A 17,437-nucleotide genomic window follows, 5' to 3' on the forward strand; every position below is an offset into this window, starting at 1 on the left:
TTATGATTATAATGTTGTTTTTTTAATTTTATACTGTTTGTGAGTTAAACTGGTTTTTTTACTTGCAATCACACTTTTCCTTTTACTATAATTTGTTTGTTTTGAATTTCGCGCAAAGCTACACGAGGGCTATCTGCGCTAGCAGTGTAAGACTAGATGGAAGGCAGCTAGTCATCACCACCCACCGCCAAATCTTTTACCAACGAATAGTGGGATTGACCGTCACATTATAACGCCCCCACGGCTGAAAGGGCGAGCATGTTTGGTGGAACAGGGATTTGAACCCGCAACCCGCAGATTTAAACTACAAATATACATTAAAAATTTAATCCATTCCCATCTGTGTAAGTATTTTGCATTGCTTTAAAAACTCCCTCTGGCAAAAACAATACAAATTTATATATTAAAAATGAAAACCATATTCAATAATGTTATATAAACTGTAGTTCAATACAGCAAGAGACTCATTCTTTTTTTTTTTTTTTTTTTGTATTGATCTTGGGCAAAATTGTTGCCTATGCGAAATTTGTATTAAAACTGACAAGAACAGCTAATTGCCATGTTGATTTTAATACCCCTTAGGGTGGGCGCCCTATGTGGAGGCGAACATCGCCCACCCAAAGGAGGGCCCTGAGTATGGTTACTGATGAGGAATGAAATTTGCCAAAATCGATTTAACCTAATCACACGTGGTTAATCCAAAAATAGATAGTACTCCTACTTTTATACTTTTCTTGATACATGTATATGTATATATATGAAATTAAATTGAGTGATATAATGTAATTATTTAAAATGGTTAAAAATCAAACAACATGTATAGCACAAAGTACTTGAATTCTAAGTTAGTACATCACATCACTGAATAAATGCCGATAATGCCAGATTTTTTTAACTATGAAATTTTACTGCCAAGTATTTTATGGTGTAGCAGATTTAAATTTTAAAGGTATAGATGCGATTTTTTTAAAGATAATAATAATTTTTTGTACTTATATTTAACGTCAACATTTTTAGACTAGCTGTAAGTATTGTTTATGAAACATATAAAAGCAATATATAAATCAATAGTAGTTTGTGTTTATAAATTATTAATACCTTTGTGTTCAGTTCCAACACCAGGGGTCTGTTTAGCGGGCGCTTAAAATGTCAGATCGAGAACAATTGGCACAAACCATGAAATTTTCTAAGCCAAAAGTTGCAGCACAGAATTCTGATCATTCGACTCATACGGAGGAATCAGGAGATGAAAATGTGAGCATTTTAGCTTTGGTGTTTCTATCTCATTTTAACATGCATCTGCATTTAAACACTAATGAGCGATCTTCTCGATTCACAGTTTTTCATTTTTAGTTTTAGTAAATTGTAGATTCTCAGGGTATGTTGCACTTCTAATTCTATTGTCAGTATTGAACAGTGTTACTGCTAGTAGTAGTAGTAGTACTAAGTTGAAGTAGTAAACGAGAATTTCTTATTTCTGTGCCTGTTAATTTTCTATCTTTTTTTACAGAATACTTAACCATATGTTTGATAGAAATGTGTTATTTCAACAATGAAAGATCTGTTGACATTGACAGTGGTGTGTGTACCTATTTCAAATTCCTTGGAAAATAAATATATAGGTTTACAATTTACTAAACGCAAGTTTTTATGGCAATTATGATGGGAAGAGGAGAAATTATGGATTTTCTATTCCCATGGAGAGTACCTATTTGCACTGCTAACAGTGGCATTTTTTCTCACTTTGGCTATATACAAAATGATCAGTTCTTGTGAGATTCAGAATTTAATTAAATTTCATACAATAATGTCTTGTTCTATGAATTTTCTGTTGAATGTTAAGATTTTCATTGCGTATGTGGAGGGTGGGGAGTGGACAACTACGTCAAAAATGAAAAATTTATCTGTTATTTCTCTGTTCCTTAATCTTGATTAAATATTTATTTCATTAGATTTTTTTTTCTATACTTGTATAAGTAGAAACAAGTTTTGATACCATTTTAAAATTCTAAATGCTTAAATATGGAAAACATTTTCATTATCAAGAATTGAAAAAAAAATCTTGTTGCTTGTGGGTTGTGGTAAAAAATTCATAGAAAGTAATTTTGAGGGGGCCCCTGACCATATTTTTAAAATTTACTACAAAATGTGTTAATACTCCTCTGCTAGTCAAGATATGGGAATATACCTTTGGTTAATATTTTCAAAAATATTTTGGTGAAGTTTGTATGGCAACTATACATAGATTGGTCAGAAATTTGATTACCTCAGACATGGACTTGAACAGATTTGGATATGCAGAGATAGGGATAATGGAGGTATTTTTCAAATATAATGATGTTTTGTACAGTTCTTTTTTCATTTAAGACATTAGAATCTTCCTAATACTATGCTCAAATGACCAAAAACTGGATGAAAAAGTATGAAACTTCAGAATTACATTCTACAGATTATCTAGCTTCTGAAATTGAGATATATTGTTTTTATATGTGATTATATGATTTTGTAGCTTTAAAATTTTGAAACAATTTCATTGTGATTTATTTAAGAAAAAAAATGCTTGCTTTTGTTTTAGATTTTACTTGCTTATTTTTATGGTTTCCTACATTCTTTTAAAACTTTCCTATAAAGAAAATTATTTTAAACAACTATACATTTTATTTGTTTTTATTTGAAAAACAATGGATGTAGTTTCCCTGTATATACTATCACTGGCATACAGTAAAAATAACTACCATGTCTGAATAAGTAAACCACCTTTTTTAAAATTGTTAATAAGAAGGTTTAATATACATAATAGATTTCAAATCCTGTTTAACATTATTTTAAATATTGTGATTAACAATTATTTTTGGTGATTTTCTCTACCTATTCAAGCAATAAGCTGGTATGGTATGTTAGAAACAATGGTGTAACACAGCAATTTTCTGGGCAAAGTAAAACTTCATATGGTTAAGTCCAAGATGATTTAACTAAGCCTATCCAATTTTGTTCCACAAAAATTTCTTATCATACTTCAACATCATAATTCATGTGAAGTACAAAGGTACAAACATTAAAGGAGGAGGGCTTTAATTGTACTGGAAGTTATTCACAAACACCTAATTTCTTCTAGCTACATAACACAGAGCTAAGCTTTTATTGCTTTGGTCCAATATATATGGGAGTCCTTGCTGAACTGAAAATCCCTTTTTGGCTTTTACAGTTGAAAAAAACTGAAAAGATTTCAAGGTGTGTTCAGATCTGACTTCTTGAAGCTGAGATATAGGCAATGAAATCACACCATGACAACTGAGGTTGTGGAATGGTGATTGGCTAAAAATTGATAAAGCTACATTTTTTAATTTTTTTGCAAAGACAAATTAGCACTTTTGATAAAAAATATAGTGAATTTTCTCCAATGAGGTACAAGTAGAGCTGGGCAATTAACTTGTTTAATAAATATAATTGATTACCTGTGAGCATTATTATTTCTAGTTATTACTGTTTTTGATTATTCCAAATATCTAGGTAGCTGAATTATCAGTTGTAGTAATAAAGACAAGGGTAAAAAAAGACAAAGAAAATTACACAAACAAGTAAAAAAAAATCTTGAAATATATATAGATGTACAAAGCAAACAAATTATAAGAAAGAATAAACACAACAGTAGGGTTTAATAGCAAGTGCTGAACAATAATGGAAAGTATTTGATGAGAAAACTATTGAATAACAGCTTAATTATTTACTCAGTTGGTTTAATGGTTTCAATAATTGGCTTGGGCTTGGCTTAGTTATTACTGATACTATTTTTCAAAATACTTTTTTCCTGTTTGGTAATTTTTCTTTGTCTTTTTTTTTTTCGATTGACTTTTTTACTCATATTCTTCAAATATTGCCATTATGACTTATTGTTTATTGATTAAATCAAAGTTTTTCAGATTAATTGATTAGTGTGATGATTTATGAAAACCAAGTGTTCAAAATTAGCAATTCCAATTATTGCTATTTATGAGCATTTCAGCTATCCAAACTTTGCGTGAATGATTGAGTTTGGCAATTCATCAATTACCTAATTCTACTAATTGTCCAGCTCTAGTAATGAATGTCACATTATGCTTAGAAAAATTTCATGAAATTTGCAAACTAATGATTTCATTGGTAGCATGCAAAAATAACCCAAAATTAAATTTTGAAATTATTAGTTTTATGTATGAAAATTAAATACCCTTTTATAGCATAAATTTCATCTCTGAAGTTTGTTCTTTTTAATTTGTGAAAAAGTTGCATGTTTATTTTATATAATTATTATTTTTATTTCAGTGGTGCTATTTGCCCTCGAGGCAGGCTGCACAGATCTGAGTATGAAGAGTTAAGCTACAGAAATATCAAATATTTTAGCCAGATGTTGAGGCAACAAATTGCTGTTTATTATAAACAGAAAAGTAATGAATAGATATTGATGTCTTTTATTTTCTTTATTGCAGTTTTCTATCCCTCAATGCAATTTATTCCATTTGTGCATCTATTTAACATTTTTGTAAAGCTGTAGATCTTTATAATTACCATATTCATTAACAGTGTTAAAAACTAAAACTTTTCTTGTTTCACCATGCATTACACAAGTAAGGAAGCTAAATACTGCCTTCCCTTGTGAGAGGTAAAGTCAAATAATCTTGTATACAACACATTGCAGGGGTTTTATATGATACACCAGGAGGAGAAGCTTCCTTTCTAAAGTCAGCCCTCTCTCTCTCTGCTAGGTGTTTGCTTATTTGAGGGTTTTATTTCTAGATGATAACTGGTGGTATGAAAAAGCTATATACCCTTAAAACTGTACAATGTTATTTCTCCAAAAGGTGTCAGCATCCTGTCTGGAGGGGGTCACCTGTTTTAACCACTATACAGAAATTTATTGTTTGTCAGACAGTCAGTAGACACTAAAATGATGTCACATAAGGGACACTTAATGTTACAATTTGTACTGTCATGACGTCAGTAAAGTGTGAGCATGCTGTTAATCACAAGAAGAATTATGCACTCTGTAGGCTACAACACAGGATGACATATGAACTTCAAAAGAAATAAAAATATTTGTTACTCTTAATTTTGTTTTATTTACTCTTAAAATAGAACACTTTTGGGGACCCTGCAAAAGTACATCTAGTACATACCTATGTTTATAGATGTATTGTGCCATATCAGTTACTAAATACTCCCCCCTGCTCCTTTAAAGAAGAAAAGCTCTAGAATTCTGTTTGTTTTGGTTATTACAAAATAAAAAGAAATGAACTTGTCACTTGTGCAGTGTAGGTAAATGTGTACAAACATACATATTGATTATTTTTCTGATGTGCTTTTAGTATCAGGATTATAACACTGTCAAATAGTTTTGAACTGATATCTGGGGTTTTACTTTTGGTTTGAGATATGATTACTAATCTTACTTATTTCAATATTAAATGTTGCTCATGGTGGTTTTTGTGGTTTGAGGACTGACTGGGATGACCTCAGTAGCCCAGATAAGATCTTCTGTCACCTTACTGATTGATGAATGTTTAATTTTATAAAAGTATGGTAAGATTATTTAAAATATTCTGTTTAGGATGAAACTTCAAGTGTTGGTAGTGCTTCAACAGCTGACAATACTTCACGCAGTGAGACACCCACTAATAGAGGACGTAGACGTGGAAGAGGAAGATGTCGATATCGGCACTGTAAGCTAGCATTCAAATGTTCAACATATGTGAAGGTAAATCTTTATTTAACTGTTATTACCTTTGTTAATTATAGTAAGTGCAAGGTAATGCAATTGGTTATTGTGATTGTATCATATGTTTAATATAGATGAGAACCAATTCTATAGCATGACTGACATACTGGTGGATAAGTCACTCACACTGTCGAAGTACCCAATTCTCTGTTACTAATTATGAAATCAATAGAATTTTAGGGCATATTTATAAACATATTGATAACAAGCCAAAAGACAATTTTCTCTATACCATTCATTAAATAGGCCCCACTGGAGTACTGTGTACAATTTTGGTTATCTTGTGTAAAACAGGAGACTATAGGAAAAGGTTTAGAGGAGGGCTACTAGGTTGAAGAATTATCTTACAGGGATAATTAAAGGTCTGTTTTCTTTTCAGAAAAGAAGAGCAGGAGGTTATTGAAGGTTATAGGGGGATTCAGTAAAGGTGTTTGATTTTTTTTTGTGCTATATTTTGAAGATAATAGGACAAGAAGACACAAGCTAAAGATTTGGAAAAAACAGACTAGTTAACAATTTTATTTCTTAAACAGGATGATTGACTTATGAAAGTAGTTACCAACAGTAGTTGTAGAGGCCAGCACTTTACAAGTTTAAGAGGTTAATTGATGACACATCGTAATTACAGCATTAATTAAAGAAGAATCCCATTAAGTATTTGGTTATTACAAGTTACTCTCCTATATCCCTAGGATAAGATGTAAGTTTTTATTTTCCTTTTAGTGTGGTGCCATGAATCTGTGTTTTAATCATAACTCAAATTTCAATATTAATTTTATAGATACATTGTTCAGATCAGCAACTAGATGCTATTTTACATTTGCTCAATTTTGTGAACTAGTCTTACATGTCTTTGCATTTTTGTAGTATTATAGTTTTGTAATAATTGAAAAGTTCTAAAAACCATTTTCTTTCACTTAAGTAAAAAAACTTTAATACTTGCTATTATCACATGCAAGTGACAAAAACACTTTGTAAAAATGTAATCACAGTTCACTAAGTATTTCTAAATGTCAATCCAAACAGCATACTTATTAAGAACATAATTTATTGAAAATTTGATAGTAATAGATGACATTTAAAGTGATGAGTAGTGAACAGATAAAAACAAAGTATACATTTTTGTAAATTTTAATTTGTTTCATTTTGTTTTACCATTATTCTATGTAGAAACAGAGAGTGATTATGCAAAACTGTGATAGCCCTTTTTCTTTTTTTTCTTATTCATTTATCCAGTTGGGTAAGTGATGGTTTGGTACCAATTTCTGTTTGCCTTGGGTAGCTGTTAAAGTTAAGCTGTGTATCCATACTGTGTCTGAAGAAAATTTGCATGATGATACAGATAAAATGATTTCCATCCATATTTAAAACTTTAAATATATAATTCTTAATCACAACTTCTATGCTTAATATTGTGAGTTCTTCCTGTTGAAAATTGGATCTTAAAAAATAAATTGTGGTTATGGTAATATGTAGAAGGTGCTTGATGGGGTAGTTTTGATACATACATATATATCAAGAACTTATCAACTGTCAGTTATATATGGAATGTATGTTTCAGTGACCAGTACTGTATTCTTAGCTTCTGTTCTTGTTTTTGGAAGTTTATATGTTGAGGCACTCTGTAGTTGTCCTTAAAAAAAATAGATTGATTGCATGTGGTGAAGAAAGATTTAAGTTTTTAATATGTTTAATTATTTTTTTCATTGTCTCTGATTAGGAAGATCATAAGCAACCACTATTTGGAGTTCAGTTTAACCATCATCTCCCTGAAGGACAAGATGTTTTTGCAACTGTTGGAGGAAATAGGGTAATGAACATTTGTCCAATGATTTGTAATTTACTAGTTGTATCAAAGGGTTAGTTACAAAACTGATCTTAGCTATATAATAAGAATCGTGTAGAATCTGTATCACAGCTCTCATGTATATGGTCCATTTTGTATACCATACCTATTTCATCTTTGTTTATTTTTAAAATCATTTTTATGATTCAAGGCATGTTTTTTCCTATTTAATTATTTATCTCTACTGGGTATATCGTATAGGTTTCTACAACTCTTATAATTTAAAGTAGATGTTGATGACATCAGAAATTGAAGTCATTTAGCTGTAAAATTGTCTTTTGACGTAAAAGATCTTGTATTTGTTTATATGCAGTTTTTCCACATAATGAAATCATATTCAACTGTTAAATTTAAGTTTATCATACAGGCAAACTTTGAAGTGAAATAACACCTGTTTATTTTAACCTTATCATCACCAACATGTACCTTTCAGGTGTTGAGCGCACACTTGTATATTAAATTTAAAAATGTTAGAAAAAAAATTAATTTCACCAATTTTTTTACTTAAAAGTATTTTAAATTTATAGTTTAGCAATGTAACATTTAGTGTATATTACAAAGACAAATGAAAAAAATGCTGTTTCATTTCTGTGCAGCTTTGTGGAGTTGTGCGTGTAAACAATGCAGTAATTAATTTTGTTACTTTAGGATAAGCAGAATAAATCTGTGTTTATCATTCTTAAAAAAAAATTATCTCGCTTTAGAAAATTTGTGAACCATATCTTGTTTTAAGTCATTTTCCTTCCGTGTCAGTGGTTGTATTACTAGAACCATTCACCGCTACACTTTTATGATGTTACCGCATATCATCTAAACAATTACTAATGAAGCTCTGCTTTGGAAATAGCTAGAATCAATGGCTAAAAATGATTGGAGAGATGAAATTCCAATCTGTAAATTTCAATATAGAGTAAATAAAATGATTTTAGCAGTAATTTGGGGTTTGTTGACATATTAGCTACTCTGAACTCTCGTAGGGTGATCAAAGGATTTTAGTGCAAAGCTTACAACGCTTAAGATCATATCATAAACTTGGGAATTTTTTATAACCTCTTTTCATTCCCAATAATAATTTTATAGTTAGATTACATCTGTTTGAAAACTGTATGAATATTTTTCTATGGCAAGACATATAATGGATAGGTTTAGTTACATTTATTGTAATTACTACGTATAAATTGATATATTGCTGGCAAAAATCACAATGCAATGCCTGATAAAGGTAACAGTAATAAAGTTTAGAAAATTGAATATTTGCAGTTTTTTTCCATATTTTGTATGATTTATTGCCAAAATTGGTGATATTGTCATTCTGCACAATAAAGTATCCAAAGAAGTACTCTTTCCATATGGGGTCAGTTGATGTGACCTACTTGTAATCTCAAAGTAATCATCAGAGTTACCATACTATAACTTTTAATATGGTTTGTGTTATTACATCATAAGGTTTCCTCTCTTTTTCTTTTGGCCTCAACAACGTGAGGTGCCTCCTTGATAGCCACATTTCTGATCATTCTGGGATCAATAATCTCTGATAGCAAAGCTTCCATAAAAAAAAAATGATACAACTTGGGAAACATTTGCAATTCCCAGAAATTATCCTTTTTCTTTATTCTCTGAATGTTTATTTTGTTAGGTTTTCAAAGTCACAAAAAATCTCTACCTGTAATATGCAGCTGCCCTTGAATTTGATAGAAATATCCATGGTTTCTGATTACCATTTTCCATCTTTTTAGAAGCTTCAATTATGAAATACTCGGCACTTTTGGGATATTTTACTTCTGATATTCCATTGCCTCCAATCAGTCCATCTGACGATGTGCCAAAGAATCCATTTTCAACATCAACAAATAGGCCTGAAGGTTTGACAGTTATACCTGCAGAAGTGGTATACGCAAGAATTGAAATTTGTTCATTTTGTTTGCTATATTCAACAGCTGGTGTATTTAGGTCAATGTACAAAATACATTTTACGAGACAGGCACAAGATGTTCTCTCTCTCTCATCTTGCATACGTCGCCAAAGTATGAAGCTATCAGTCTTTTACTTCTTTCCTCATTTCATTTTGGGTTTCTGTTCTGTCCCAGTGTTTTGCTCTCAGTTTTATTCCTAATCTTCTTTGATACCTGTAATTCCATTAGAAATTCAGGTTGCTGACTATTTGGTCCATAGTCAAAGCTGTTTGCCAATAGCTTCATGGTCTTTTTCTCTCCTTGATTTTTTTGCCTCTTGGTTTTCACTGCATATTTTTTCAATATATAAGATTTCAGCAAATATATATATAATTATATGAGAGCTTATGATCATTGCTTATAGACATTTTACTGTATTTGTATTACGAGTACAAAAGTACTTTGTTTTTAATTTTATTTCCTAAAGGTCATTAGCATTTTCTTCAAAATAGAAAAGACATATAATTGGGAAAGTTATTTCTTATAAATAAAAATATGAAACAGTTACACATTTGTAATGTTCAAGTGAAACTGCCCACTGTAGTCATAGTTTATAATGTATAGATACTAAACAAGCATCTCACTGTTCTGAAATTTGACCAGATTACATGCAAAAGTCTACAAACTAATAGTGCTAAGTTTCATTTACGAGCTGGATCTGATCTAACAACGACTTTTGTTTCACATTTGCTGCCGCAAAAGTGGAAATTACTTTCGAATTCCAAACGTTCATTTATGAACAAAAGACTTCCTCCATGAAGACATCAAAGAGAATGAGCAGAAAGTCGATTAATTTCCATTATAAAATGTCTTGTTTTAACAATTCATCTTCCTAGTAAATCTTCTAGTCCCTCATTGTGAACACCAACTGAAGGAAGTTGTTCAATGTTGTAGGGTAGATCATTTGTGCTATATAGATTAATGATAAAACAATATTCTAACAATAGGTATAAGTTGTTACATTACTTCTTCATAAATACGGGACTTGAATCCTTTATTCTTACTAATACTTTAGCTATTACAGTTGAAAATATCATATGCAACTGATAATTCACTGCATTATTTTCTGATGTGTTTATGTCTACCTTTCGTTTATACTATATTAGCTTACTTTAGGTCAGAGGATAAATGATATATTGTTATATCTGAATAATTTATTGTTAAACCAGGAATAAAATATATACTACACCATTTTATGAAGCCTAGTCTAATTTATTTGATTTGCTTTTGTCCAGAGTTACTGATGAAGGTGAAATTCCCCAAAACTGGCATAACACAGTGAAATAAAAAAGTAAATCTAATTATAGACTGCGTTCCACATTTATTTTGCTGTCAAATTTTTTCAATACTTACCACTGTCCATTGTTATCATTTTTGGGTGGAGTCATGATCAGGCAGCAGCTAGAGTTGGTAAAAGGGCAAGTAGGAATAGATGAGGTTAGTTGGGCTTATTTCTGGAAATTCCATTCGTGTTGATTTCTTTTTTTTTTAATTTTATTTGGAAATTTTTATTTTATGCCATGTTTCACCAATTATGCAGGGTCTGAGTATACAGTTAAAAAAGTGCTACATTTACTGATATAAGAAATGCATAGAATATCAGGAACAAATTTGGTAAACAGAAAGAAAGTGGTGGCAAAATCAATGAGAGCTTCTTATATTGGGTTGTATGTGTTACTAAGTAAGTTTCACGTTTCACTGTAATATTTGTCAGTGACCAATTAAAATGGACAAGACTGAGTACTACACATTTTTGCAGGGGTCGTGAAGCTGTGGGTGGTGGTAAGGAGTGGCAAGTAACATTGCATGATGCGAACAGTTGGAATTCATATAAACAAACGTTATGATAGAGATAAAATATTTGGTCCATGCTATTTTTTTTATAACACCTTATTATTTATTTATTTGGTTCATTCGACAAGGAAACTGTACAATAGTTATAAATATTTCTTCAAATTGTGCGTATAATAAAATGTTTTCCCAATTATCGATTATCTATTTACTGTTATTCGACCATTTGTTCCCTGTATGATGTAATCATTTGTTTCATGTCCACAGGACTGGCTTATAATTCTCTTTCCTAGCCACTAGTCTTTTAAAATGTGCAATTTAAAACAACGTAATAACATCCAAAAAGAATGTAATGTCCTATAAATTTATTATATTTTACTGGCTTTCTAATTAAGCTATAAGTGGGTTAGAATAATTCCATTGGCTGATTGAGGTGACTCGGTGATAGCAAAGAATGAAACTATAGGCCTAATAATTTATAAAGTGTCATCAGTATGAGCTAGCCTTATAAGGAATTTAATAAATTAAGTTGTTGTTTTTTCTATTGGTTCTAAATATCTAAAAGCAAATGTCAGAGGGAATTATTATCATTTTATGAAAGACAGGTTGTGATAGGAGGGCATGACATGGGTTTGATTATCTGGTTTTTATCTCAGTAGAACAAAAATTGGAGGCTATAATTTTAGATTTGATCTTAACAATATTTATAATGTATGTGTATAATTTGTGTTAAACTTGAGAATTATATAGGGATAGATAGAATATCTAAAATGGGCAATTCAGAGCAAAGAAATAAAGGAAGTAAAAAAAAAAAGTCATTGTTTATTCACTACCAAGCATTGAATATTGATTGAAGTATTCATTTTTATGTGGTTAAGTGCTAAGTTAGCCTTGAATGTTGTTTCATTATTTTAACCTAATAAGTTAATACATAAGATACAGAAATAAATGCCTTAAGTATCTTTCAACATTTAATAATATTAAGAGTTTGATAAATAAAATTATGGTTTAATAACTTCACATGCCATTTGGGTGTGGTTTGTATTTTACAATGATGGCCCTTTAAGCAACCCTGAACTTAGAGTTTTAAAACATTTTTCAACTTTATTGCCAAAATAGTAAACATTTTTTATTTTTAGCAAAAGAACATATCGGTTTGGTTACAGTAGGGTTTAAAAATTATTTACACATTGCACAACTAGCTATGGTTTGTAGATTTGACATAACAATCCATATTTTGCTTAATGTAAGATTATTCAGAAAATATTTCATGGTGGTAATTTATTTCAACTATAAACCAGAAAGTTCATATATTTTTTTTCAATTTTTTTATGAGAGCATACTTTTGGCTAATTTGTTTTTAATGTACAGTTGTTATAGTTCTCATAATTGCTATTTCTATTACAGGTAACAATCTACGAATGCACTGAGGGTTGTAGTTTGAAGTTGCTTCAGTCATACTCAGACCCTGATGTATCCTCTTTTTGTAGTTATCTTTCTAAACCTTAAACCACACGTTACCGGTGATTCTATAAACTGTATGTAACTCATAGGACACATGGCTGTTTCAATGCAATAATCTTTATATAGCTCATAGAACACATGGCTGTTTCAATGTGATAATCTTTATATAGCTCATAGGACACATGGCTGTTTCAATGTGATAATCTTTATATAGCTCATAGGACACATGGCTGTTTCAATGTGATAATCTTTATATAGCTCATAGGACACATGGCTGTTTCAATGTGATAATCTTTATATAGCTCATAGGACACATGGCTGTTTCAATGTGATGATCTTTATATAGCTCATAGAACACGTGGCTATTTCAATGTGATAATCTTTATATAGCTCATAGAACACGTATTTTTAGAAAATCTGCAACAGACATTTATGCACAAATGTACACACACACACACACACACACATATATATATAATTTATCCTTTTTTTCTAGTTTTTCACAAAAAACATTTTTTGTGTATAGTTTGGACACACTGAATAATCACACTGAAACAGCTGTGTGTTCTATGAGTTACAATCACATTGAAATAACCACATGTTTGGAGTTATGTAAAGATTATCACACTGAAACAGCCATGTGTTCTATGAGCTATATAAAGATTATTGCATTGAAACAGCCCTAAACATAATTTTGTAATGTATAGGACTGACATTTGCTACAAATGCCCTAAATGTGTTTCAGTAGTTTTAAAACACTGAGGTAAGATGCAACTTAATGGTTTGGATAACTTTTGTCAGTCTTGCCAAGTTTTACATTACTGCTTATTTTGTCAACAGGTGTGGTTGTCACTGATGTACTCAAGATTTTATAAACCACGCTCATTCATGGTATTTACTCAAATGTTGGATGATATAATTTTCAAATATTTTTTTTTGTTGTAAATAGAAAAGTTTTCCTTTGAACATATAGGTTACCTGACTTTTAATTGTAAACTAAATTCTTAGACCTGTGCTGTTCTTCACTTCAGCATCAAAAATAATTTGTAAAAAAAGGGTTAAAATGTACGAGGTATTATTTTTGAAAAACAATTACATATGTTCAGAAAGAAAAAAAAAAAAAAGAACTTTGTCAACTGTAATTTTGGTTTAGTATTATTAGATAGTCAGTTTGTAGTTCTGTATTTGCAAGGCAGTAACTTTTGTTTTGAGGCAGTGTGGCCAATTGGTTTTGCACTTTGGACTCCTAGTTGGATGATTGCAAGCTAGCTCAAGGCTGACTCTTGTCACATTGTGTCCTTGAACAAGACTACATCACTTGTTTCAGTCTACCCAGCTGTTAGTTGGGGGTTAACCTGCGAATGACTGGCATCTTGTCTAGGGGGAATGTATTACTTATGCTAACTGAACTGGAGTTCAACACTGGATCCTATGTACCATCTCGGCATTAGAGGGATTCAACTTAATTAACTTCTGTTTTGAAATAGTTTTTTGTTTTTTAAATGGGGTCACTGGTTTATTATGTGTGACTGCCCAGTAATTTTATTTTGTAAGAGGATCATTTAGATTACTTATAATTAGTAACTGTCTACTATTTCTCGTTAAGTTTAAATGAGGTTACAGAATTACTGGATACATGCATTTTCTACTTTTGTTTTAGATTACTCTGTAAATTTTCTGTGTTTGGATTATTATGTAGATGCAGAGGTCATGTAGTTAAGATTAGAAACATGTAAAGTTACTGTATATAGTGTTGATATAAGTTTTAAACTATATGATTGTAAGTGTAGTCTGGTTGTCTTTCATAAAATGTTGTGCAGTCAATGATTTCCTTAGCTTTGGTGTTAAGCCTGATGAAAATTACTATACTTGTGCTTGGTCTTATGATGATGTGACACGCTACCCTCTCTTGGCTGTCGGAGGAGTACGTGGGGTGATAAGGATAATAAGTCCTGTTCCCATGCAGTGTATAAAAGTAAGTTATGTGTTTTATTCTGTGATTTTAAAAGGACTTAACTATATTTTTAAATATTTTAAAAGTGGCAAAAATGTGAAACAAATAGTTAAAACATGTAACATAATATTTTGACAAGTTATTAGGTCATCATTTTATATTTTAATCATTTTCATGCTTTAGCCATTTTTAACTCATTTTGCCCCCCAGTGGCTAAGCAGTAAGCCTGAAGGCTTATAAAGCTAAAAACTGGGTTTCAATAACTGTGGTGGGCACAGCACAGAGAGATCATTGTGTAGCTTTGCGCTTAGCAACAAACAAATTATTTCATTTAATGTGATTCTTCAAATATTAAGTTAAGATCAATTTGTTTAAAATAACATAAATTTGTATATGTTATTAGATGATCAAATAAGGAAATATATTTTCCAGTGCTCCTGTTGTTGATATATTGGACTTGTTGGTATACAGCTATCTGCCTTGTATAATGTTTTTAAATGATTTTTATAAACCATTACATTCGTTCATTGTTTTCCTTAAATCAACAGTTTGAATGTTAGTGCCACCTGATAGTTATTGAAGTTCCTATTGTAGTTGTTGTTGTTGCTGTTTTTTATGTAAAAAGTACAGAAATGCGAGTCAAAACCTCCATTCTAAATGCAACATTGTTTGCACATAATTCATTTGTATTTTTAAAATAACATTTGTAAAGTCATCTCTATCACCTGTTATCTGTTACTTGGAGATAATTTATACAAACAATCTGTTTTTATTGTAATTCAAAATTAGGCATTTGATATACTGAAATAATTGATAATTTGTTCATTTACAAAGACTATTTATAGGAAGAACAAAAGTTTGCTTCAATAGCAATGGATAAAAATTGTTATTTATTTAATAAGATATATTTTTATTTATCTAGAATGTCATTGTTCAACAGAAATGAGTACTGTATTGTTAATTATGTACAGATTAAGGCTATTTGAAAAATAATTATGCTAAATAATACATAGAAAATGAAGTTGTTGGTTTTGTTTAATATGTTTTGGTGAATGTACAAGTGATACCAAAATTAATTTTGATAGAGAATACTGTTTTTTGTTGGGTTTTTTTCTGTTTACTTTTTTTCTGTTGTGGTGGAATTGAGTAATGTATGAACTTAAAGACTGTGTTAAAATAAAAGTAAAACTTGGAATCTGTTAAACTTTATTTTTTGTACAATTATAGCATTTTATTGGACATGGAAATGCAGTGAATGAACTGAGGTTTCATCCAACAGATTGTAATCTTCTGTTGTCAGTTAGCAAAGGTTGGTATTGAAATTTAAGTTGAACGTTATCTTTCATTTTATATGCGGGATATATATATCTTTTCCCATTTATTCTTTTTGTGCTCATGTTCATCAAGTGCTACATACTAGTATGAGGCATGTGAAGTCTTCAGAAATTTGAATTACTCGTGTTATCAGTTTGTATTTTCATGTTTGATATAAAGTAAATATAAAAATGTAAAGTACATTTATTCTGCTGTGTAATGTTTTTGAGAATTTATCCACATTCCTGCAAGAGTAGCTGAGTATCTATAAAACAGATGGTTGGTTGGAAATACACGTGAAAACTTATTGCATATATTCAATAAAAAGATGAACATAAGGAATGAAATTGTCAAAAAAAAAGCCAGATATTACAAGAATTGGTATGGGTATTAAAAATCTTTAGAGATGTAATTGACTGGAGAAGAAAATAGACAAAACTACACTTGAATGGAAAGTGTGATGTGCTCAGCAAGTTAGTAAAATTTGTGTTGAGCTGATTCCGTGGTCCATGATTAAAAGTGCTTTTATTATGATGAGTGGTTTACTTGATGACAGGTCTCCAACAAGGCCTATTGAAGTCTACAGTTCAGTGGTTTACTTGATGACAAATCTCCAACAAGGCTTATTGAAGTCTACAGTTCAGTGCAAATTGTGAAGACACAAGGAGTCTTCAGTTAAAATGTTTCTTTAAAAATGTCAACTTAACTATTCACAAATATGAAGGCAGCTTATATGTCTTATGAATAACACAAACATAAAGTAAAGCAGTAAGTGACAAACTCAAGCAACAAGAAGTGACATCTAGAGAGGAAAGGTAAAGAGTTGTTTTGAATACTACTAGACAAGTCAGCACTCGAACATGTTACCAACCTATTATGAAGAAAGTGACTGACTGTGTACAACATTCAACATTTTTATGTACCAGTCATGATAACACATTCAGCGTTTTAGTACTAAAAACAAAAGATACGAGTAAATAGTTAAATGTGAACTTACTCTTCCTTATTTGATCTGAAAAAACCTGTGAACATGCTTTTGTATAAATACATATTTTAACTGATTATTTTAGTCCTGTATGTATTGTCACAGACACATGATGATAATGAAGATTACTTAGTAGTGAAGGTGAAACATCATTATTCTAGTCTAATCATGACATTGATGACAGTATGTTTCTCATGTTTGTGAATCTTGGACTAATGTTGTGAGTTCAAAAAATCTGTAAACATGTTAATATATGAAAAAAAAAAAATATATATATATATATATATATATATATATATGTGTGTGTGTGTGTGTGTGTGTAGTGTACTTGTTTTCTAGTAGTTGTATTATTATGGTGGTAGTTAGAAAGAAATATCAG

At 30.5% G+C, this 17,437-nt stretch overlaps 1 protein-coding gene across 1 annotated transcript in view; it reads left to right on the top strand.

Annotated features, from left to right (window-relative positions):
* Positions 1–1,137: 1,137 nt before the first annotated feature.
* LOC106478326 (polycomb protein eed-like) overlaps positions 1,138–17,437 on the top strand; it is a 33,453-nt gene continuing 17,153 nt past the window's right edge. The window contains exons 1-6 of the mRNA XM_022381932.1: positions 1,138–1,254; positions 5,585–5,731; positions 7,473–7,562; positions 12,749–12,814; positions 14,655–14,780; positions 15,987–16,068. Coding sequence (XP_022237640.1) covers positions 1,147–1,254; positions 5,585–5,731; positions 7,473–7,562; positions 12,749–12,814; positions 14,655–14,780; positions 15,987–16,068 — 619 coding nt within the window. The 5' untranslated portion in view covers positions 1,138–1,146. The remainder of the gene's footprint in view (positions 1,255–5,584; positions 5,732–7,472; positions 7,563–12,748; positions 12,815–14,654; positions 14,781–15,986; positions 16,069–17,437) is intronic.

The sequence above is a fragment of the Limulus polyphemus genome, unplaced genomic scaffold (assembly GCF_000517525.1).
Source record: "Limulus polyphemus unplaced genomic scaffold, Limulus_polyphemus-2.1.2 Scaffold200, whole genome shotgun sequence".
Lineage (NCBI taxonomy): Eukaryota > Metazoa > Arthropoda > Merostomata > Xiphosura > Limulidae > Limulus > Limulus polyphemus.